Raw genomic sequence first — 18,639 nt, 5'->3', positions numbered from 1 at the left:
TTATTTTTATTATTATTATTTTTATTATTATTATTTTTAATTTATACAGTTACCTTCCATGTGGTTCGACCCAGTCTTGCCGGGTTATTTATTACTTTTACACTCCTGCATTTTGGATAAAATATCAACTCTGATTATACCAGTATCCATTTTTCTTCTAGACTTTATTATATGATTTATGGGTTATATTTATATTCATCTTATTCGTAGTGTGTGTGTGTGGGTGTGGGTGTGAGTGTGTATATTGTATAAGGAGTTGAGTATTGATGATATAAATAAAGTTCAAAATTGTGGATCGTGTTGTAATAGCTTGAATAAGTAAATTGAAAGAAGTCAATAACTTGGGATGTTCTAAATATAAAGAAAACTCTACTGAAATTTTGATAGAAATATTGGTAGACTTTTATATATTACCATATATATATATATATATAAGAAAAAAAATTATCTTCAAATTAAAAGTATATATTAGGAACTTTCAATGTTAATAAAATTGAAAAGGTAAGATATTATAATGACAATTTGCCAAATTCTTATTTGCTATATAGATAAACTAAGGGTATTAGATATGATATTAGATATGATAACTTTCTAGATTTATAAATGATTTATATTCATTTATGCTTGCTTTGTAACCATGATTAATAATGATAAGTCTATACCTTATCAGATATATGTTCATTTGGGTTGGGCTTGGCTGAAGTTTTGAACCTTTTTCTAAACAAGAACATAACTTCAATATTTATTTTTTATAATGCCAAAACCTACGGAGCCATCAGTTAATATCAACGTATGCATATCCGAGGTTGAGACGCCGGAAAAGTAATCTCCACTCCTTTGATTGGATCCGAGCAAAAAGCATTCTAATATATGAATCAACAAAGCTTAGTGTTTCATGGATTCACGTCGTCTACAATGATGATGAACACTTGTACCAAGCATCTTTTGTGCCAGATTTGCTTTTCTTCTAAACCAGATTGATAGTTCAGCTCCTAAAGAAAGCAAAGAATAATATCCAAATCTTTATATGTTCACTCTTTGTCTCATTAAAAAAACACAGAACAAGAGAATAAAATTCTCAGTCATTAGCACCCCTGAAGAAATTAAAGAAGGTGCAATTATTATTGTCACGCACCAAACAACTCGACAACTACGTTCCTCTTTTAAACATCTCTTCCATCAAAAGTGTTGGCAGCACCTAAGTTATTCTTTAATTAGTCTCAACACGGATTTAATCTATCTTTATTCGCTATGAGTTTTATATAATTAGTCTTTGTATTCAATAATAATTTTTAATATGATATTTTCATTCATTTTGTTTATTTTACCGTTACTTATCGACACATGCTCTGACATTTACTACAAACCTTTTCATTTGTATAACATCTTTTGTTAAGAATAAAATGGTAAGAAAAAAAAATGGACCCAAAGATTATATGGTATTTCTTAAGATGAAGGATCACACAAGAAACAAAATTAAAGTCTATTATATCCTCAAACATATATATTTATTGAATAAATTAAGGTCAATCGTGCTAAAATTATCAGTCCAATGATTGATCTAAATGCTATATATGAGACCATTTTAAAAGAATGCGATTTTTTTTTCTCGAGAAGTAAAAATAAAGATAAATATAAAAAGTTAGAAAGAAGAAAAAGTCGCCTTATTTGATGTTATTCTCTTAACAATTCGAAAAACTTTAGAAGAAAATTCTTGAATAGATGCTCCCTCCCTCCCTCTTCGAATTAATTAAAAGACAATATTGAATAATGCATTGTTAAATGTTTGTTGTTTCTAGTTTTTTTTTTTTAAGCTTTAAAATAATATAGTTTTTAATTCTTAATCTTAATCATAGTTTTAATATTGACCCAATCTAAAAAATCGATCCAAGATCTATTTAATCTGGTGCTGGGATCAAGTAGGGTTTAAAAAAAATTAAAAAAAAAAAATTAAAATTTGAAATGACCCGACAATTTGATAAAAAATTTAGTTGTAATTTGTTAAATTTTTTTACTAAAACAATATTATTTTAATATTTTTTAAAAAATTAAAATAATTAGATAACCCAATTAAAATATAGAATTCGTGCCTTGGATAGGTGAGGTTTAAAAATTCTGATCTTCACTGCAGGCCATAATTTATTCAATAACTAATAGATTGAAGAAACAATAATTCAAATTTGGAGTCCATGCTTTCCTTTGCTACAACCCCAACAATTTAGGGGGTAAATATGCATGCCATTAAATCCACCAAGAAAGCTTCAACCCTACTAGGTTGTGTTGGTTAATAATTCATGTCGAGGAAATTTAGAATCGAGGTCCCAAATTGCTAGAAAATACAGAAGAAAGAAAAGGTTTCATTGTAGTGTATTGCATAATCAGATTTGTACGGTAAAATCCATGTTCTATAAAGGAGGAAGTGGGGCAGACAGAGGGGCCACAAAAGCATAGCCTTCTTCTCTTTAACGTTCACAAGATCTTGACCACCATGGAAGCAAGGAAGTTGATTCAAGTGAGCTTTATTCCATTTGCGATGGTATAAATGGGCTGCCAAATATGCAGCAAAGACACGCAAGCCAATCTTCTCTACTTCTGAGCCTTGACCCTTAGCTTACTATATCAGCTCAGCATGGCATCAGGTCTCCCGTTCAGGCTCCCTGCCCCCTCAGCATCTAATATGAACCAGCAACTGATCAGGAGTGACCGCAGCATGATTACGATGTCTGATGACAATGTGATGATGAAACAAATTGTAGAAACTCATGCTCCTGATGGCCGAGAGGTTGACGTTAAACCTCTTCTTCACCTTGTTGAAGACATCCTCAAACGAGCCACCCTGCAAACCGATACCTCTCTAACGGTATCCTCGGAAACCTGTTCATACACTGTCAGTTTTAACAAAATATAAAGTCTGAATCATCCAACAAATTTAATTTGATGCAAACTAGAAATTTATATTAACTTAACTCTGTCTTTTTTTTTTAATATATCTGTAATCACTGTGATATAATTAATGCAGACTTCCCAAGCCCATGCTGAATCGGAGGACAAGACCAACCATGCCAATTTCGCTGTCATGCTCGATTCGCTTTCGCATACTATTGACAGAATTTCCTGCGAGGTTATTCAATAAGCTTCAATTTTAATATGATATTATAGGCATTAATAGCCTAACGGATTTGTGGTAGTTTTAATTATTTTCCAACTCTTTGCAGATTGCCTATAAGGGTGGGGCAGACGGGCACGCAACAACTGTCGAACTTTTCAACATGCTAGCAAGCTATTCCTGGGATGCCAAACTGGTTCTGACCATGGCAGCTTTTGCTTTGAATTATGGAGAGTTTTGGCTGCTTGCCCAGATTTATTCTTCAAATCAACTTGCCAAATCCATGGCAATTCTCAAGCAATTGCCTAACATCCTGGAACACTCAGGGCCCTTGAAACCTCGTTTCGATGCCCTTAACTATCTGATCAAGGTTATGATGGACGTGACTAGATGCGTGGTCGAGTTCAAGGATTTACCACCAACTTACATTTCCCATGAAGTGTCAGCGTTGTCCGCAGCCATGGCCCATGTCCCTACTGCGGTCTACTGGACCGTAAGGAGTGTTCTGGCTTGTGCGGATCAGATTACCAGCCTCACTACCATGGGATATGAGTATGCTTTTCTACTCACTATCTTTATCAAGCCATGTTTTACATCCTGTATTCCTTGTAATAATCTCTTTGATCACCTGTTTCAGGTTTTCAATATCAACCACTAAGGCATGGGAGCTATCCACCTTGGCTCACAAACTCAGCAACATACTTGAGCATCTGAGGAAGCAATTGGCTACTTGCTACCAATACATAGGTCTGAACCTTAGCAAGTACCTTTGTATTAAACTGTTGGATTAGTAATAAGAAAACAGGAAATTGATGTTCAAATAATCGAGTACGCTTATAAATTTATTGGTGTTTGATGCAGATGAAAAGAGGCATGTCGAAGCCTATCAAATGCTTCTGAATCTCTTTGAAATGATTCACGTTGACAACATGAAGGTCCTCAAGGCCCTGATTTACGCAAAGGATGATATCCAGCCACTGATAGATGGCTCTAATAAGAGAAGGGTTTGCTCCTTTACCATCTCATCTAATTATATATGCAGTACTAAAATGTTATCAAGCTAATGCAAAATATTTCTGTACTTTGAAATTTTACAGGTCCATCTTGATGTATTGAGAAGGAAGAACGTGCTATTGCTCATTTCTGGTCTTGACATTTCGAATGATGAGCTTTCGATTCTTGAACAGATATACAATGAATCCAGACACCACGGTACTAGGCTGGATAGTCAGTATGACCTGGTCTGGATCCCAATTACAGACCATTCAATTCAGTGGACTGATCCACTGAAAGAAAAATTTGAGAGCTTGCAGAATTCAATGCCATGGTACACAGTGTACCATCCATCATTGATTGATAAGGCAGCCATTAGGTTCATTAAGGAGGTGTGGCACTTCAGGAACAAGCCTATTCTTGTGGTGCTTGACCCTCAGGGAAAGGTGGTTAGCCCAAATGCACTCCACATGATGTGGATTTGGGGGAGCAACGCCTTCCCTTTCACCAGCTTGAGAGAGGAATCTTTGTGGAGGGAAGAGACATGGAGGCTGGAGCTTCTGGTTGATGGCATTGACCCAGTGATTCTTAATTGGGTAAATTCCTTATAAAATCAATAAAACATACATACAATATTGTGGGTATTTATAATATGTTCTTTACAATTGCTGCAACATTTTTATGACAATCAGATTAAGGAAGAGAAGTATATTTTCTTGTACGGAGGGGGCGATGTTGAATGGGTGAGGAAGTTCACAAACACAGCACGCGCTGTCGCACAGGCAGCCCGCATTCCCCTTGAGATGGTTTACGTGGGGAAGAGCAGAGAGAGGGAGCAAATCCAGCGAGTCATGGGGACAATTAATGTGGAGAAGCTCAGTTACGCCTGGCAAGACCTTACCATGATGTGGTTCTTTTGGACCAGGCTAGAGAGCATGCTGTACTCCAAGATTCAGTTAGGCAAGCTTGATGACCATGATCCTATGATGCAAGAAATCAAGAAGTTGCTTAGCTACGACAGAGAAGGTGGATGGGCTGTGCTTAGCAAGGGGTCTCGTGTTGTCGTCAATGGCCATGGCACCACAGTTTTGCCAACATTGGTCGAGTACGACTTGTGGCAGGAGCAAGTGCCAGTTAAGGGTTTTGATTTGGCCTTCCAAGAGCACCATGAAAATCTTCACGACATTGTTCATCCTTGCTCCCGCTTTGAGTTCCCAATGACTGCTGGTAGGATCCCCGAGACCTTGAAATGCCCCGAGTGCCACCGCTCCATGGAGAAATTCACCACTTTCCTTTGCTGCCATGACGTATAGTTCGAGTAGGTGAGCAGCAGCTACGCCTCCTTGTCGCTCCTGCTGCCGCTAAATAATGTTGTGCGTGCTCTTCTTTCTTTTCCATTTTCATGTACTCTGAGACGTGATGCCGAGCTTTGGTGCTCAATACACGGGTTTGGCATTTGAAATTCCATACCATGAAAATAAATTTCAGTGTGTTGCAGTCCCACCATGCTTAATTTGATTTTATTAATATTTTTTCATTTTGATATCTTTCATGTTTTTTAAATTATCATTTTAGATTTTTATAGATTGCTTGCAATTTTATATACTCAAGACAATTTAGCATTAGATATCAATGCATATTACGAATATAGTAAAACTTATAATAAAAATTAAAAGAAAGCCTTAGCATATATACAAAGCATATAATTAAATATTATATTTAAACTAAAATATTATAAGTAATTACTTGAGGTATTTAAAATTTAACTGAGTTGAAAACTTGTTATTGTTAATGATTAATTATTTATTTTTAATTTTTAATTTTTCATCTCTTGATGAAAAAGGAATGATGTCAATAAATTTCTTAAGATTAAAAAAAAAATTATTAGTTGTTTTTTTAAATAAAATACATAAACTTTAGAAAATATAACCGAGTATCTTTCAACTATAACAAAACCTTAGCTCTAGAGTAAAAGAAAAACAAGTGAAAAATAATGAATTTGAAACTATAGAAAATAACCTAAAAAACAAATGAAAAAAAAATAAAAAATAAAAAACTGAGGTTAAAAAGAGTATGAAAGTTCATGCCAAACATTTTTCCTTCAGCCCTACCTTCCCATAAAAAAATAAAAAAAAACTTGACAATTTTTGGTTTTGAAATTTGACTTTTTGAGTTAAATAAAAGATTATTTACATTAACAAATAAATTTATTGAAACTTTTTATTTATAAATTGAAAAAATAATTTTTTATATGTCAAATAAATATTTTATAATAAACTCAAATTAAATTCCAAGGTCTAAGGTCTAACCTTAAACTAAGCGATTACTAGTGTAGGTTAAGCACAAATCCATTTTTCAAGCTTGTTTATGATTTTAACTTTTTACTATATAAATTATATTGTATTTATTGAATATGATATAAAAGAGTTTGGATTTTATAAAAACATGTCAATCAAATATTTTTTTTACATCAATTTCTTATTCATTTATAATTTATTTTTAATTATGTTAATGTTTTATATTAAATAATTTTTATTAAAAAATAATTTGCAATAAAATTTTAACCTTAAAAGTGAGTAGAATCCACTTTTAATTTGATATCCTCCTTGTTAATACTAAATTTTTTTAGTTTCCAAACTCTTTAATAAAGATTTAAAATATTTATGCTGAACAACATTGAGAAAAACTTATAATTATTGGTACATGATTCCTTTTCAAACTTTAATTTACAAATTAGGAGAATGATTATTTTTTTTAATCTTGGAATCTTTAATCAACTAAGTAGGATTTTCATCATTACTTATTTTTATCTTTAAATAATTTATGTTTATTTTTCTTAACGGTGTATACACAATTTTTCTCATTTACAACATTTTCCTTTGACTTTACACAATTAACAAAAATAATCTTTTTTAAAAAAAATATTTAATGATATTATTTTTATGATGTATATATTTAGATTTACTATTATATATACTACTTTGTACTTTTTAATTGCTAACTAATTATCGTCACATGTGGACGAGTAGTGTCAGGGGGTTGTAGGAGTTGTCACCTAGTTGTTTGGATCAGGATCACTAAGAAATCTGAGTGTACTGATTTTATCAGAGATTTTAAGGGTAAAAGACGGGTTATGACTAGAAAAGATATTAGCATCCTTAGTGCACCATATCTAAGGTCAGTTGCATTGTGTGGTTTGAATGTGGTTTATAGGTTTTGATAAATTTCTAACTAGTAATTTGTCTATGGCGTAGGCTGAGGATTTATTCATATGAATAAATTTGACTTTTTTAATTTATTATGAATTTTTGTACTGAAATGTATTTTTATGAAAAGGATCCATATAGGTGTTTTAAGAGGGTTCACTTATCCTATAAGGTACAAAATTTATTTTACAACTCGTATATTGTGATGAAAAATATTCTCAATTAAAATTGATGAATATTTAGAATAACTCTAAGAATTTTCTAGTCAACTCCTGATATTTAAATATCAATCTACTTGTAAGTCCAACATTTATATTATAATATTTATCATTAATTCTCATGAATTAAAATTTTATTGGTTATTGAAATATTGACTAAATTATCATGCATTTGATAAATTGGTTATTAAACCCATAATACATGCTAAAAAAAAACATACATGTATTTTTTTTCCTTAACAAGGTGTGATTCTTTATATTTTTGAGAGACTTGGTTGTGGTGCAATTAAAACGTTAATTATATTTTATTAACATTTAATCTTTTCTCTCTTTTTTATCATTTATTTAATACAATATGAGAAAAAAAGTAATAAAAAGAAAATGAACACACACATGTATTCTCTTTTTTACTATGTTTTAATCACGCACCTAAAAATTACACATGTTTACCTCATATGTTTTGTCATAACCTAATTTTGATTTTATTTTTCAAATATTTTTCAATAATTCAAAAAAAATCCAATCTTTTATGTATTCGTGTCATTTTCATGGTTTTCAATGTCCTTTAAAAATATCTCTGTCAAAATATACTTTCAATATGTTAAGATATTAATATATTTGTTCTAAAATTCTTAATAAATATTTTTCAATGTCCTTTAAAAATATCTTTGTCAAAATATACTTTCAATATGTTAAGATATTAATATATCCGTTCTAAAATTCTTAATAAATATTTCTCATTAATTAATGCTGGTATTGTCTTTTTTCAAACAAAATATTAAAATAAAAAAATAAGAAAAGTAGTAAAATGTAAAAAGGAACAAAAAATACAAACAAGGAAAATACGAGACCAAAGTGAAAAGAAGTTGCCGTGGGACCAAGAAATTAGAGGGAAAAGATAACAACCTTGACCTATAAATACTAAAAGAATCTTTCAAGAAAAGGGTAGAGGCCACCATTCGATCAAGAAGACCTAGTCTCCATTTTATTCCATCCTTCTAAAAGAACATAGAAAAGAAAAGAAAACCCTAGCTACTCTTATATCCCATGGTTTTTTTAACCTAGCTGCCACTCTCACATAAAAAACCAAAACCAATTAACTGTATAAAACAGACCTAAATTCAAGTTCTAAAACTCTAGTTATAATTCAATTATTAAATAATATTCTAGTTTAGACTAAACCAACATTTCTTTTTTAAGATTTACTCTCTCTATTTGTCCTTTCAATTTCAATGCCTCAACTCATCAATTAATCTTTTTATTTATGTAATATGCCTACATTTAGGATAAACATTTACTATAAATAAAAGATATCTTATAGTATCAGACTTTTTATTCTAAAACATGTTTTAGTTAAGAAGTTATTAATACTTCAAGTGCAAAATGATAATATAAAATCTTAATAAAAATATACTTTTAAGTGCTAATTATAAGTAATTTATTATCAATAAAATATTTATATGAGTTAACATCAAATTTTAAATCAGGATTTTCACAATTCAATAATTTTTCTTATTATTATTTTTATATTTTAATAAAAAAATCATTATAATAACTTATATTAATTCCTAAAACTAAAAGACTTATTTATATCTACTTCTACTCATTAAAACCAAGTGTAACCAAAATATTTTTATTTTCTTTTTACTTTCTCATCTTTTGCCTTCTAGCTATGGACAACGCTCATTTTTCAAAACCCAAAACTCTTCTCTCTCTCTTTTTTTGTTAGCCACTTTCTCTCTCCAACTCCATGATCCCTTTTTTTTCCTTCTTGCTCCTCTATTTATACAAGTGGAAAAGCTTTTAGAACCTCCCCTAGGTGATGGCTTGATATGTCCTCTGGGATGAATCTCAATCATAAATATCAACTTTTTCTTGGAACTTGAATGATTGAGTCGTCTACTTTAGCCTTCTTTTGTTGTTGTTTGAAGGGTATTTTTGACATGAGGATGGGCGGTGGTAAGAGAAGGGATGTCAAGGAAATGGGAGGTGGTGTTTCGGAAGTGTTAGAGAGTATTGGAGACGAGATAGAGTGCCATGACTATTGACAATGAAAGGGCGGTTCAGCTGAGAAAAAAGGAAGAAGAAGACACTATTCATGTCTTACACCAAAATAGCATCGTTTTTGTCGCAACCCATTTTTTACTACCAGTACTTTTTTCAAAAATAGAAAAAAAAAAGTTGCGGGCAATTTGTTTGTTTGTTTGTTTTTTCTTTTTTTTCTAATTTATATGGTTTTATGGCTGTGTAGTTGGCTTGCTTTGTCTGTATCACAACGATGGCATGAATTGAGAAAGGGTTTGGTGTTATAGTGATTTTACTATAAATGGCCATAGCAATGTCTTTAATATTTCATTTCAAAGGTATACATGACGACAAATATGACTTTCATGTTGGACTAGAAGAATGAAAGATTGTCCAGTGTTATGCTCGTCAATTCTCAATATCACTTCAAGTTGATAACTCCTCAGTTGTTGCATTCATTTTATGGATTGGATACGGGCAAGTGCATCAACAATTGTTCTCACCAGCGGACTCATCTGTGGAGAACTTGCGCTTGGAAAGAAGGATTTTTCATTTTGTGGGTTCGTTAGCAAGTTATCAATGGATGAAGCAAGGTCTATCTTGGGTTTGCTGGAGCAAAATTAGAAAGCATATCTTATCTTGGGTGATATGCATCTCCTTTTCTTCCGTAGGGGTTGCAGAAAGAATTCTATTCACTTCCCTGCAAGAAAAGATAACCTCAACAGTCTGGACGGCTATATTCCTGAAGGTATTGAATTCTGAAGAACTGTATTGGAACCATTCGTTTCCGCTGCCGCTGCCGCTGCTTCTTGATTTGAGACCTAAGATGAGGTTCAAGAGACACGATTCATTTCATTCATCATATTTTAGTTTGAACAAAAAGAACTGAGTCATAAGCGAAAGCCCTCCTTTATTGTACTTCAAACATTTGGATTTATTATAGGTATCCACTAAACAACACATGAAAACACTTTCAATGCTGGATTCATGGGTAAAAACCAAACTACTTGTATCATCAGCTTCTCGAAGAAGTGTTAATTTTAACAGCCTTCAACTTGAACACTGATACTTCATGCCATGCAGCAATTTAGCCCTGCAAAGCATCTTGTCGTGATAAAATGCAAATTTTGCATGAACTAGCAAACTCCACCTGGCCTTCTCGTACTGTGCATGATGCACAATTGAGTAAAGCACCTATAACTTTTACACCTGAAACAGTAAAATACATTAGTCTCGTGCTCAGAAAGAATTAAAAGTATTGAGCAGAGCCTTCTACCAGGGAGCAGTTAGGCTTGTGCTCGCTATATTCTACTATAGCTGATGGTGGAAGACGTCCAACGGAGATCTCATGTACTGTTGCAAAAAGTGGAAAGAGCTCTAGCCATCCACGGTGGCTCAAAACTTCATAAACTTCTCTTGCAGTTGAGACACCCTTCACTCAAGAGAAGAAAATTTGTTAGATGTTTGGCAACGCAATCACAATCACCATAATACTGGACAGTGATAACTTTGATTTTCAGAGTGTCCGGAAAACTACACAACTACACTTTTTTGCTTAGTACTAGGAATACATATGCCTTTCAAGCAATCAAATATGAGAGCAAGCCATTTCCATTTGAGTTGTCGAATGTGCTCAAGAACTTAAGACTTCTCATATTTTGCAATTCAATGCGTGTATCAAAAATGGGCCATTATGCAGTTGATTCTAATCACAAATTACAGGATTAAAAAGTGTTTATCTGATCTATTGTATTGGTAGCAGATCTGTGTGATAACAGATGGGGAAGGTTGAGACGGATCCTAAAGCCCCCGTCTCTATATAAATGAACCATTTCAGCTTATTTCCACATATTTACTAAGAAAATGATCTTGCAGCCATTTCTAATAACTATCTTTGTTATCTACCTGTAACTTTTGGCCCTGCAACATCTCTGCTTCAAGCTCATCAAAAGACCTGCAGATGAGAATCAGCATGATTAAAATTAAATACCGTAACATTCCACCATTTTTTATGCACCAAGTAGCAAACATTAACCTTTTTCCTCCATTCTTAGCAAAAGCCTCTGCAACTCTCCTGTTTCTTCCTCCCACTGCCACAGATGGTATAATTATTATCAGAGATAAATTATACTAGAAAATAATTGAATAAATCAATATGCTTGCTTACAGCATGTTGTGATGAGATCAGCTACACCGCAGCTTTCAAAGAATGTGCTGTCCTTAACAGAGGAAAACAGTAATTTGGAAAAGGCTCTCATCTCCCTTAGACCAATTCTCATTATCGCAGCCTAGTTTAGGTATGAACAGTTAAGGTGAAAAGGAAGACAAAATTATGTAAGTTTAACTTTAAGAAAATTGTTTGGACTTACCTTTGTGTTATTTCCCATTTCCAGACCGTCCACAAAACCTGTTGTATCATTCATAAATAAAAAAAATGAATAAATTAAACACAAATTAAACAGAAAAAGGAATATGTTCAACAAACCTGCTGCTAAAGCCACAACATTCTTCAAAGTCCCACAAAGTTCAACTCCCTCCACATCTTGAACCTACACATTCATATAGCATCAAAAGATGAGAACAAAGTGATTTTCAATTTCAGTTTTATGTATCAAATAATCCCTACATGTGCTAGGATAGTATGGTGACCATGCTGATTAATAGTCCTTGCAGGATTTACTATAGCAATAACCTGCCTCTATAAAACTGGCAGAAATCACAAAATGAATTACTCACAGGTGTGACCACGAAATAAGGGGTGCTAAATAACTGAACCCATTTTTCTGCAACTTCTCTGTTTTCTCTGTATCCAACTGTTGCTTCACTGAACTTCTCGACAGCAATCTGTACCAAGCAGCCTCAAAGTATTTAGAAAATAAACAGTGAAAGCACATCGAATCCTCTGAAAAGGTTCAAAAAATTGATAAATAACCTCATTTGCAATGTTTGCTCCCATCAGCACACAACAATTAACCCTGAGCTGCTCAGAGATGAGAGTGGAAATCATGTGTGGACCTTCCATCTTGACCTCCATGCCTTTGATGAGTGAAATAGCCACCACATCATCCTTTAGCTTTCCGACAAGTCTCTTGCATATACCCTCCATGAATTGATGTGGGGTCACAAATACCAACATGTTTGCATCCCGCACTGTATAATTCGTCCATTGATTAATTCTTAAAAAATGGTGAACAAATATCCAACAACAACGTGTAATATACAACCTGAGGAAAGCAAGAAATTGATTACCTGCATTATCAAGGTCAGGGTCCGCAACTACGTTTTTGCCAAGCTTTATGCCAGGGAGATATTTTACGTTTTCCTATTCAAGAAAACACAAGGATTACAATGGAGAATATGGTGCACAACTGCACATAGTCAAAATGCAGCGGAGGCGATCATCAGATTCTTACATTGGTTTGATTGATGACCTCGGTGAGCTTTTGACCAGTTGGCAATATCTCCTCAAACACCCACATCCTCACTTCATCTGAGTTCCAATAAGGAAAAAAAAAATCATATTGAAATCATTTAAAATCATAACCTTCCAATCCATTCTCCTAGTCTCTTAACAACCAAATACATTGTTGTTATGTATAGCATAGATTTAATTACAAGAAAAATGAATGTCAAGATCATTGACACAAATAAACTAACTAAAAAAAATTAATGGCTAACTCATGGTGCATAACCTTCCACAAACAAACAAACAAAGAAGAAGAAAAAAACAGTATTTCTTTCCATCAAACAGACCAACCATGTATAAGAAACATATATATAAAAGTCTATGCCATACCATGAAAAGAAGCAAGCATGAGGGTGTTAGAAGCAATGAGCTTAGCGGCAACACTACCCCAATTGCCACTGCCAACAACAGTGACTCTAGATATATGTGAAGCAGCATTATTACCATCATTAATATTGGAGAGAAGGTTAATAGTTGGTGCAGTTTCTTCCATGGCAGCAGGAGGAGCCATGAAGAAAGAAGAAGAAGGAGACAAAAAAGAGTAAAAGTGGGAGAGAAGTAGTGAAGCAGGAGAAGAGATATTGATCGTGATCGTGATGGGTCGAAGAGAAAAGTAGTAGTGGAGGGGATGATATAGAGGAAACCGAAGGCACATCCGGGCGGAGAAGCCAGACACGTAGCGGCACTCCCTATGTTTGCCTGGCGATCTACTATATGTTCTCCTTTTATGTTTCTGTGTTTTTTTTTTTTTTTTTTTTTTTGCCCTTTATGATGACTGGGGACCGCTACTACTTGCCACTTGGCACCTAATAAAATTAAATTTAATTCCCATTGCAATCTTCGGAATAATGATACTCATGACTCATCTAAATGTGTTTATTATAACTTATCAAAACAAATTAATTAAATTTATATTATATAAAAACTAATAGTTTTTTCTTAGATTGGTATATTTCTAAGAAAAAATACATTGTTTAATCATCAATATTTTCATATTATTTACTTTTTATGCATCTAAAAAATATATTAAAAATGGTTTATTTAATTTTTTATGTATTTAAAAAATAAATTAAAAAGATTATAAAATAGACAGAAAGAATTAATTCCTTGATGAATTTAAGAACACAAGGATTAAACATATGATTTCTAAAATTATAAACTTTAATTTATTTATTTTAATACATTATAATAGGTACTAAGTTATAATTGCAACTAAAAAACTAAAACAACATGCTATTTCGTTGCAGCTAATTGTAGTGTCACACACAAAACAACATATTATTTAAGGAACATTGTTTGTTTTTATTATTATTATTTTTTAATTTCATCATCTCAGGTAATTTAGCATTGTTTATGCGTTGGAATTTCCTTCTTTTTGCAATAACTGTGCACGCAACATATCTAAAAAAAATTAATGAATGCTTTTGCAAAATAGAATATAAGGTGACAGCTTAAAGGATTGAAAGATTAATGACCTAAATAATAATGAAAAAAAATTACAGCCCACTATTCAAAAGGCATGGAGAAAATCATTTTGATCCTTATAATTTCAGTTTACTTTATTTATTTGGTTCCTAAAGTTTTAAAATTTTATGTTTCAATCCTAAATTTTAAAATATTTTTTATATTTCTAATATTTTTTTGTATTTAAAGAAAATATTAACCCACTACCGAGCACGGCGAATACACTTGTGTTTCCTATTTAACATTATTTTAAATTATTTTCTTATTATGGATATAATCTTCAACTTTCTAGCTCTGGCACCATGTGGAAGTTTGGAAAAAATGGAATAGTCTCTTAAATGGATATTATAGAAAACACTAAAAGTATGAATTATTTGTTATACACATGAGCACATTTTACTTGTTTATATTTTATTGTGAACTCATAGTTTAAAATTTTATTTATATTTTAATTTTTTTCTTAAGTCTTTGGTTTTCTTTTTTCTTTTTTGCATGATTGCATTCTTTTAGACAAATTATAGGCAATTAAATCAAACTTATTGATTAAAAACAAAATTAAAAGATAAAAAATAAAAATAGAAAAAGCATCTGGTTGTTGTTTTGATTGTTCTTGCAAAAAATTTATTTTAGTCCTCAAACTTTACATGTTATATCTATTTGGTCGTCAAAGTTTTTTTAAAAAATAAATATCGAAGTAAATGACTTATCATCCATCTTAATTGAGTTTCTTTTAAAATAAGACTTGCCCATAGGCATTTTATAACATGTCTCCGGGAGAGCCTGGTCTTATTTAAAAAAAATTATATATTTTTTTAAATAATTTTTTAATTTATATTTAAATTAATTCTACTTCTCTATGATTTTTAATTTTTTTTTATTTTAAATAGTTATTGTTTTTTTATTTTACTTTGTATGTATTTTGGAAGGGGTTATCTATTTTTTTATGTTTTTTATAAATAAAATTCATTTTAAAAAATTAACAAAATTTATTTTTGGATAGCATCACTTGCAGGATATTTTTTTCTTTGATTTTATTCAATTAATTTATATGTGTGTATTTATACTTATTACTTGATTAAATAAAAAATTAATTTTAATTAATAAAATCTTTAAATATAATCAAGTGTATAGTTTATATTACGAGACCAAATATCTTTATTTATATCTACATCTCAACTTTTTAAAATGTTTATTTAGTTATTATTAATTATTTTTTTAATTTAATGATATAAATAATTTTTAATTTATTTAATTAAATATGTATATAAAATTTTTAATTTATATTTAACATTATTTAGATAAAAAATAAGTTAGAAAAAAAATTCATGATTAACTTTTTTTTATTTAAAAAATATATTCAGCCTGCTGCGGTATAATTAAAAAAAAAAAAAAAGGCATCGGAAGTTGGTGGAGGCTTGCTGTTTAGACAGCTGTGAAGCTGATTTGTTAATTAGCGCCGATGGCGGATGCCGGAGGGGAGTCCAGGTCGAGGTGGTGTTTTTAGTCCAGCCTGGATACTAGGGTTTCGCGCTCGGAGGGGATCGCAAGGAAGTCTATTAATATTTAATTCGAGGACCAGTTTTGTTGGATGTTTTCTACAATTTGGGTTTCTTTTTGTTTCTGTTTGGCCAGACAGACAATGAGGATGTTTATCGTTAATTTGATTCTCTTCCAGGAGAGTTTTTTTTTTATTATTATTAACGTTGCTGCTTAGTATATATTCGATTTGACTTGGTTTTTATAAAAAAAATAATTAAATCAATTTTTTTTTTAAAATCAAAATTAATTTGGTTTAGTTTGACTCGGTTTTTTCTAGTTTGGTTCAGTTTTGACTCGGTTTTTCTGATTTTGCTCTGTTTTTTTCAGTTTGACTTAGTTTTTTTGGTTTAGATTCAATTTAGTTTGGTTTATCTTTTTAGTTTTGGACTTATAAAACCGAATCATACCAATTAGTTTTTAAAAAATTTTAATTAGTTTTTCTTTATAGTTTGGTTTTTTCAGTTATTTTTTTAATTTATTTCAATTTAATCGGTTTTTTAATTTTTTTACTCACCCCTACTTAATGGTATTTATATCATACCAAAATAACCTAAATGTAAAGAGTTAATGGTATGCACATAGACCAATTAAAAATACAAAAATCTAAAATTATCAAACCCAATGCTGAATAAGTTCCTGAAACAAAGGAGTTTACCACCTATATGCTTTTTTATGTTGTCTTCTATCCACTCTAAAACTCAAGGAAACTCTTGTGATTGTTATCATAAGTCATCAAAACACAACTTAAAAGAAATGTTGTGTTGGCTACTCCATTGTTACTGGATATTCTTGCATCATTTTGAACAAAATGTCCACAGGTTAAAAGGATCTAGATAATAGAAGTCATATAATAGCTTCTGGTCTGTGTAGAGGTGTATTTTTGAAATTTTAATCTAGTATAAAATAATATATATGAAAATTTCTAGATAATTTTTAATCCGATTCAATAATTAAATTGAGAATTATATTTGTTATTGTAAACCTCGACGATAAACACAATAACAGTAAAATACAAATATGATTGTTTAACCATTGCTCGGATCACATTATAATTGCAAGGCACACTCTGTTCTGTTCATTATTAATTGGTAATGGTGTTAGTGTAGAGTTTTTTTATTTTTTTTTAATGGTTCATGTCATAACATATTTTTTGGCCCCGCCGCAAAAAATAATAAAATATAAAAAAATAAAAAAAAAATCTTATAAAAAAATATAAATAGTGAAAAATGATGTCAGTGCGTCCTAAAAATGATTAGAAATTGGGTAAAGAGGTTAAAAAAATACAAAGATTAAAATTTATCAGTATTTTATTGACTGATGACAGCCCTATTGACAAAAACAATTCAATTTGAGTAAGAAAAACCCAAAATCAAATGTTTATGGACTCAATTAAATTTTATTAAAGATTTAATTGAATTTATGGAGAGTTTGATTGCAAAAAAAAAATTATTTTTGAGTCAATTTATGCTTTATTGGGAAGAAATTAAAGTTCTGGAGTCAAATTATAATTTTTAGAAGTTAATTCGGTCAAATCACGGGTTTAATTGCATAAATATTGAAGTTTGATGGCCAATTATGAACTTAATTGAAGAAATCTAAAACCAAGGACCAAAATAAAAAAGTCACATAAGTAGAGGGGCTGAAATTAAAACCAGTCAGGGGCCCAATTGAAGAAATTAGAAGTTTATTGCTCAATTGAGGATCAAATTATATAATATCAAGACCAAGGAACAAAGTGAAAAAGGCAGCCAACTATAGGGTTGTTGTTGGCTTTTAGACAGAGATGCAATTGCATTGATTTTCAATTAAAATTGCAATTTAGGACTTAATAAAAAAATTACAAATTGAGGACCAATATGAAAATAGACACGTTTTTGTCGCCTTTGCATTTAAATGAAACAATGCATTTTTACCAAAACAACGCCGTTTCATTTACTATTTAATAAAAAAAAAAGAGAAAAACTCAAAACGATGTCATTTTAAACGGCATCATCATCTTCTTCCCCTGTACACGCAGAGAACAAGGGAAGAAAATGTGTTTTTCTCCTCTGTTTTCACTGATTTTTTCACCGCCAACTCGCCTTCAAAAAGACACCGACACAACCCACTTTCCACGTATTAGACGGACAGTGTAAGGGTGGCAGCATAGTGGCCGCCCCAACCATGTTCCCTCCCCTGTTTTTGCCTATAAAAACAGGGGAGGTAGCTGAAAGCAGGAGGAGGAAGAAAAGAAAAGAAAAGAAAAGAAAGAGGGAGAGAGAGACGATCAAAATCATGAAAAAGGAAAAGAGACTGAGAGGAAGAAGAGGAGAGAGAGGGACAGAACATAAGAAAAAAAAAACTAAAAGAGAGAAGAAAAACAGAAGAAAAAATAGAAAACAAAGAGAGATAAGGAAAACAGAGGAAGAACCATTGAAAAAATCATCATCGCCGGCACTATCTCCGCCATCTCCAGCCATCGCAGATGATGGCAACCATCGCCCTTCACACCAGGTATGTTTTTTCCCTTCTCTACTCTGTCTTCTCATTTCCTGTCATTGGCATGCAGAACGTAATTCACATTCTGCAGCCAATGAATAATTGGCCGGCCAATTATCATTTTAATGGGCCAGCTTTAGCCCA

The 18,639-nt window shown here is 31.6% G+C and overlaps 2 protein-coding genes across 3 annotated transcripts; one reads left to right on the top strand and one right to left on the bottom strand.

Moving 5' to 3' along the window:
* Positions 1–2,560: 2,560 nt before the first annotated feature.
* LOC105115342 (uncharacterized) lies at positions 2,561–5,636 on the top strand. The gene is made up of 7 exons (XM_011012194.1): positions 2,561–2,860; positions 3,020–3,121; positions 3,216–3,658; positions 3,744–3,853; positions 3,968–4,110; positions 4,204–4,695; positions 4,792–5,636. Exons 1-7 carry the CDS (start codon positions 2,630–2,632, stop codon positions 5,410–5,412), a joined length of 2,142 nt encoding a protein of 713 aa, XP_011010496.1. The 5' UTR covers positions 2,561–2,629; the 3' UTR covers positions 5,413–5,636.
* Positions 5,637–10,434: 4,798 nt separating this feature from the next.
* Positions 10,435–13,731, bottom strand: GPDHP (NAD-dependent glycerol-3-phosphate dehydrogenase family protein). Of its 2 annotated transcripts, XM_011012193.1 has the most exons (12): positions 13,345–13,731; positions 12,962–13,038; positions 12,798–12,870; positions 12,481–12,698; positions 12,285–12,392; positions 12,034–12,097; positions 11,918–11,955; positions 11,716–11,836; positions 11,584–11,638; positions 11,454–11,502; positions 10,825–10,980; positions 10,435–10,757 (listed from the first exon to the last, which is right to left on the bottom strand). In XM_011012193.1, the coding sequence occupies exons 1-12, from the start codon at positions 13,667–13,669 to the stop codon at positions 10,752–10,754; spliced, it is 1,290 nt and encodes a 429-aa protein (XP_011010495.1). In that variant the 5' UTR covers positions 13,670–13,731; the 3' UTR covers positions 10,435–10,751. The 2 variants fall into 2 exon arrangements, with proteins under 2 accessions (XP_011010495.1, XP_011010494.1); XM_011012192.1 differs by having other exon boundaries at positions 10,435–10,980.
* Positions 13,732–18,639: the final 4,908 nt, after the last annotated feature.

This window comes from Populus euphratica, unplaced genomic scaffold (assembly GCF_000495115.2).
Source record: "Populus euphratica unplaced genomic scaffold, PopEup_1.0 scaffold681.1, whole genome shotgun sequence".
In the NCBI taxonomy this organism is placed as follows: Eukaryota; Viridiplantae; Streptophyta; class Magnoliopsida; order Malpighiales; family Salicaceae; genus Populus; species Populus euphratica.
Note: the sequence above shows the minus strand (reverse complement) of the source record. Positions and strands in the feature narration are given on the sequence as shown.

Bases quoted from the DNA above. Each gene is read 5' to 3' on its own strand.
- LOC105115342 (XM_011012194.1), top strand. From the start codon at position 2,630: ATGGCATCAGGTCTCCCGTTCAGGCTCCCTGCCCCCTCAGCATCTAAT. The intron at 3,122-3,215 runs GTTATTCAATAA...AACTCTTTGCAG, and splicing joins TTGACAGAATTTCCTGCGAG to ATTGCCTATAAGGGTGGGGC. The intron at 3,854-3,967 runs GTCTGAACCTTA...TGTTTGATGCAG, and splicing joins TACTTGCTACCAATACATAG to ATGAAAAGAGGCATGTCGAA.
- GPDHP (XM_011012192.1), bottom strand. From the start codon at position 13,669: ATGTGCCTTCGGTTTCCTCTATATCATCCCCTCCACTACTACTTTTCT. The intron at 12,699-12,797 runs GTAATCAATTTC...CGAATTATACAG, and splicing joins CCCTGACCTTGATAATGCAG to TGCGGGATGCAAACATGTTG. The intron at 12,393-12,480 runs GTTATTTATCAA...TGCTTGGTACAG, and splicing joins GAGCAAACATTGCAAATGAG to ATTGCTGTCGAGAAGTTCAG.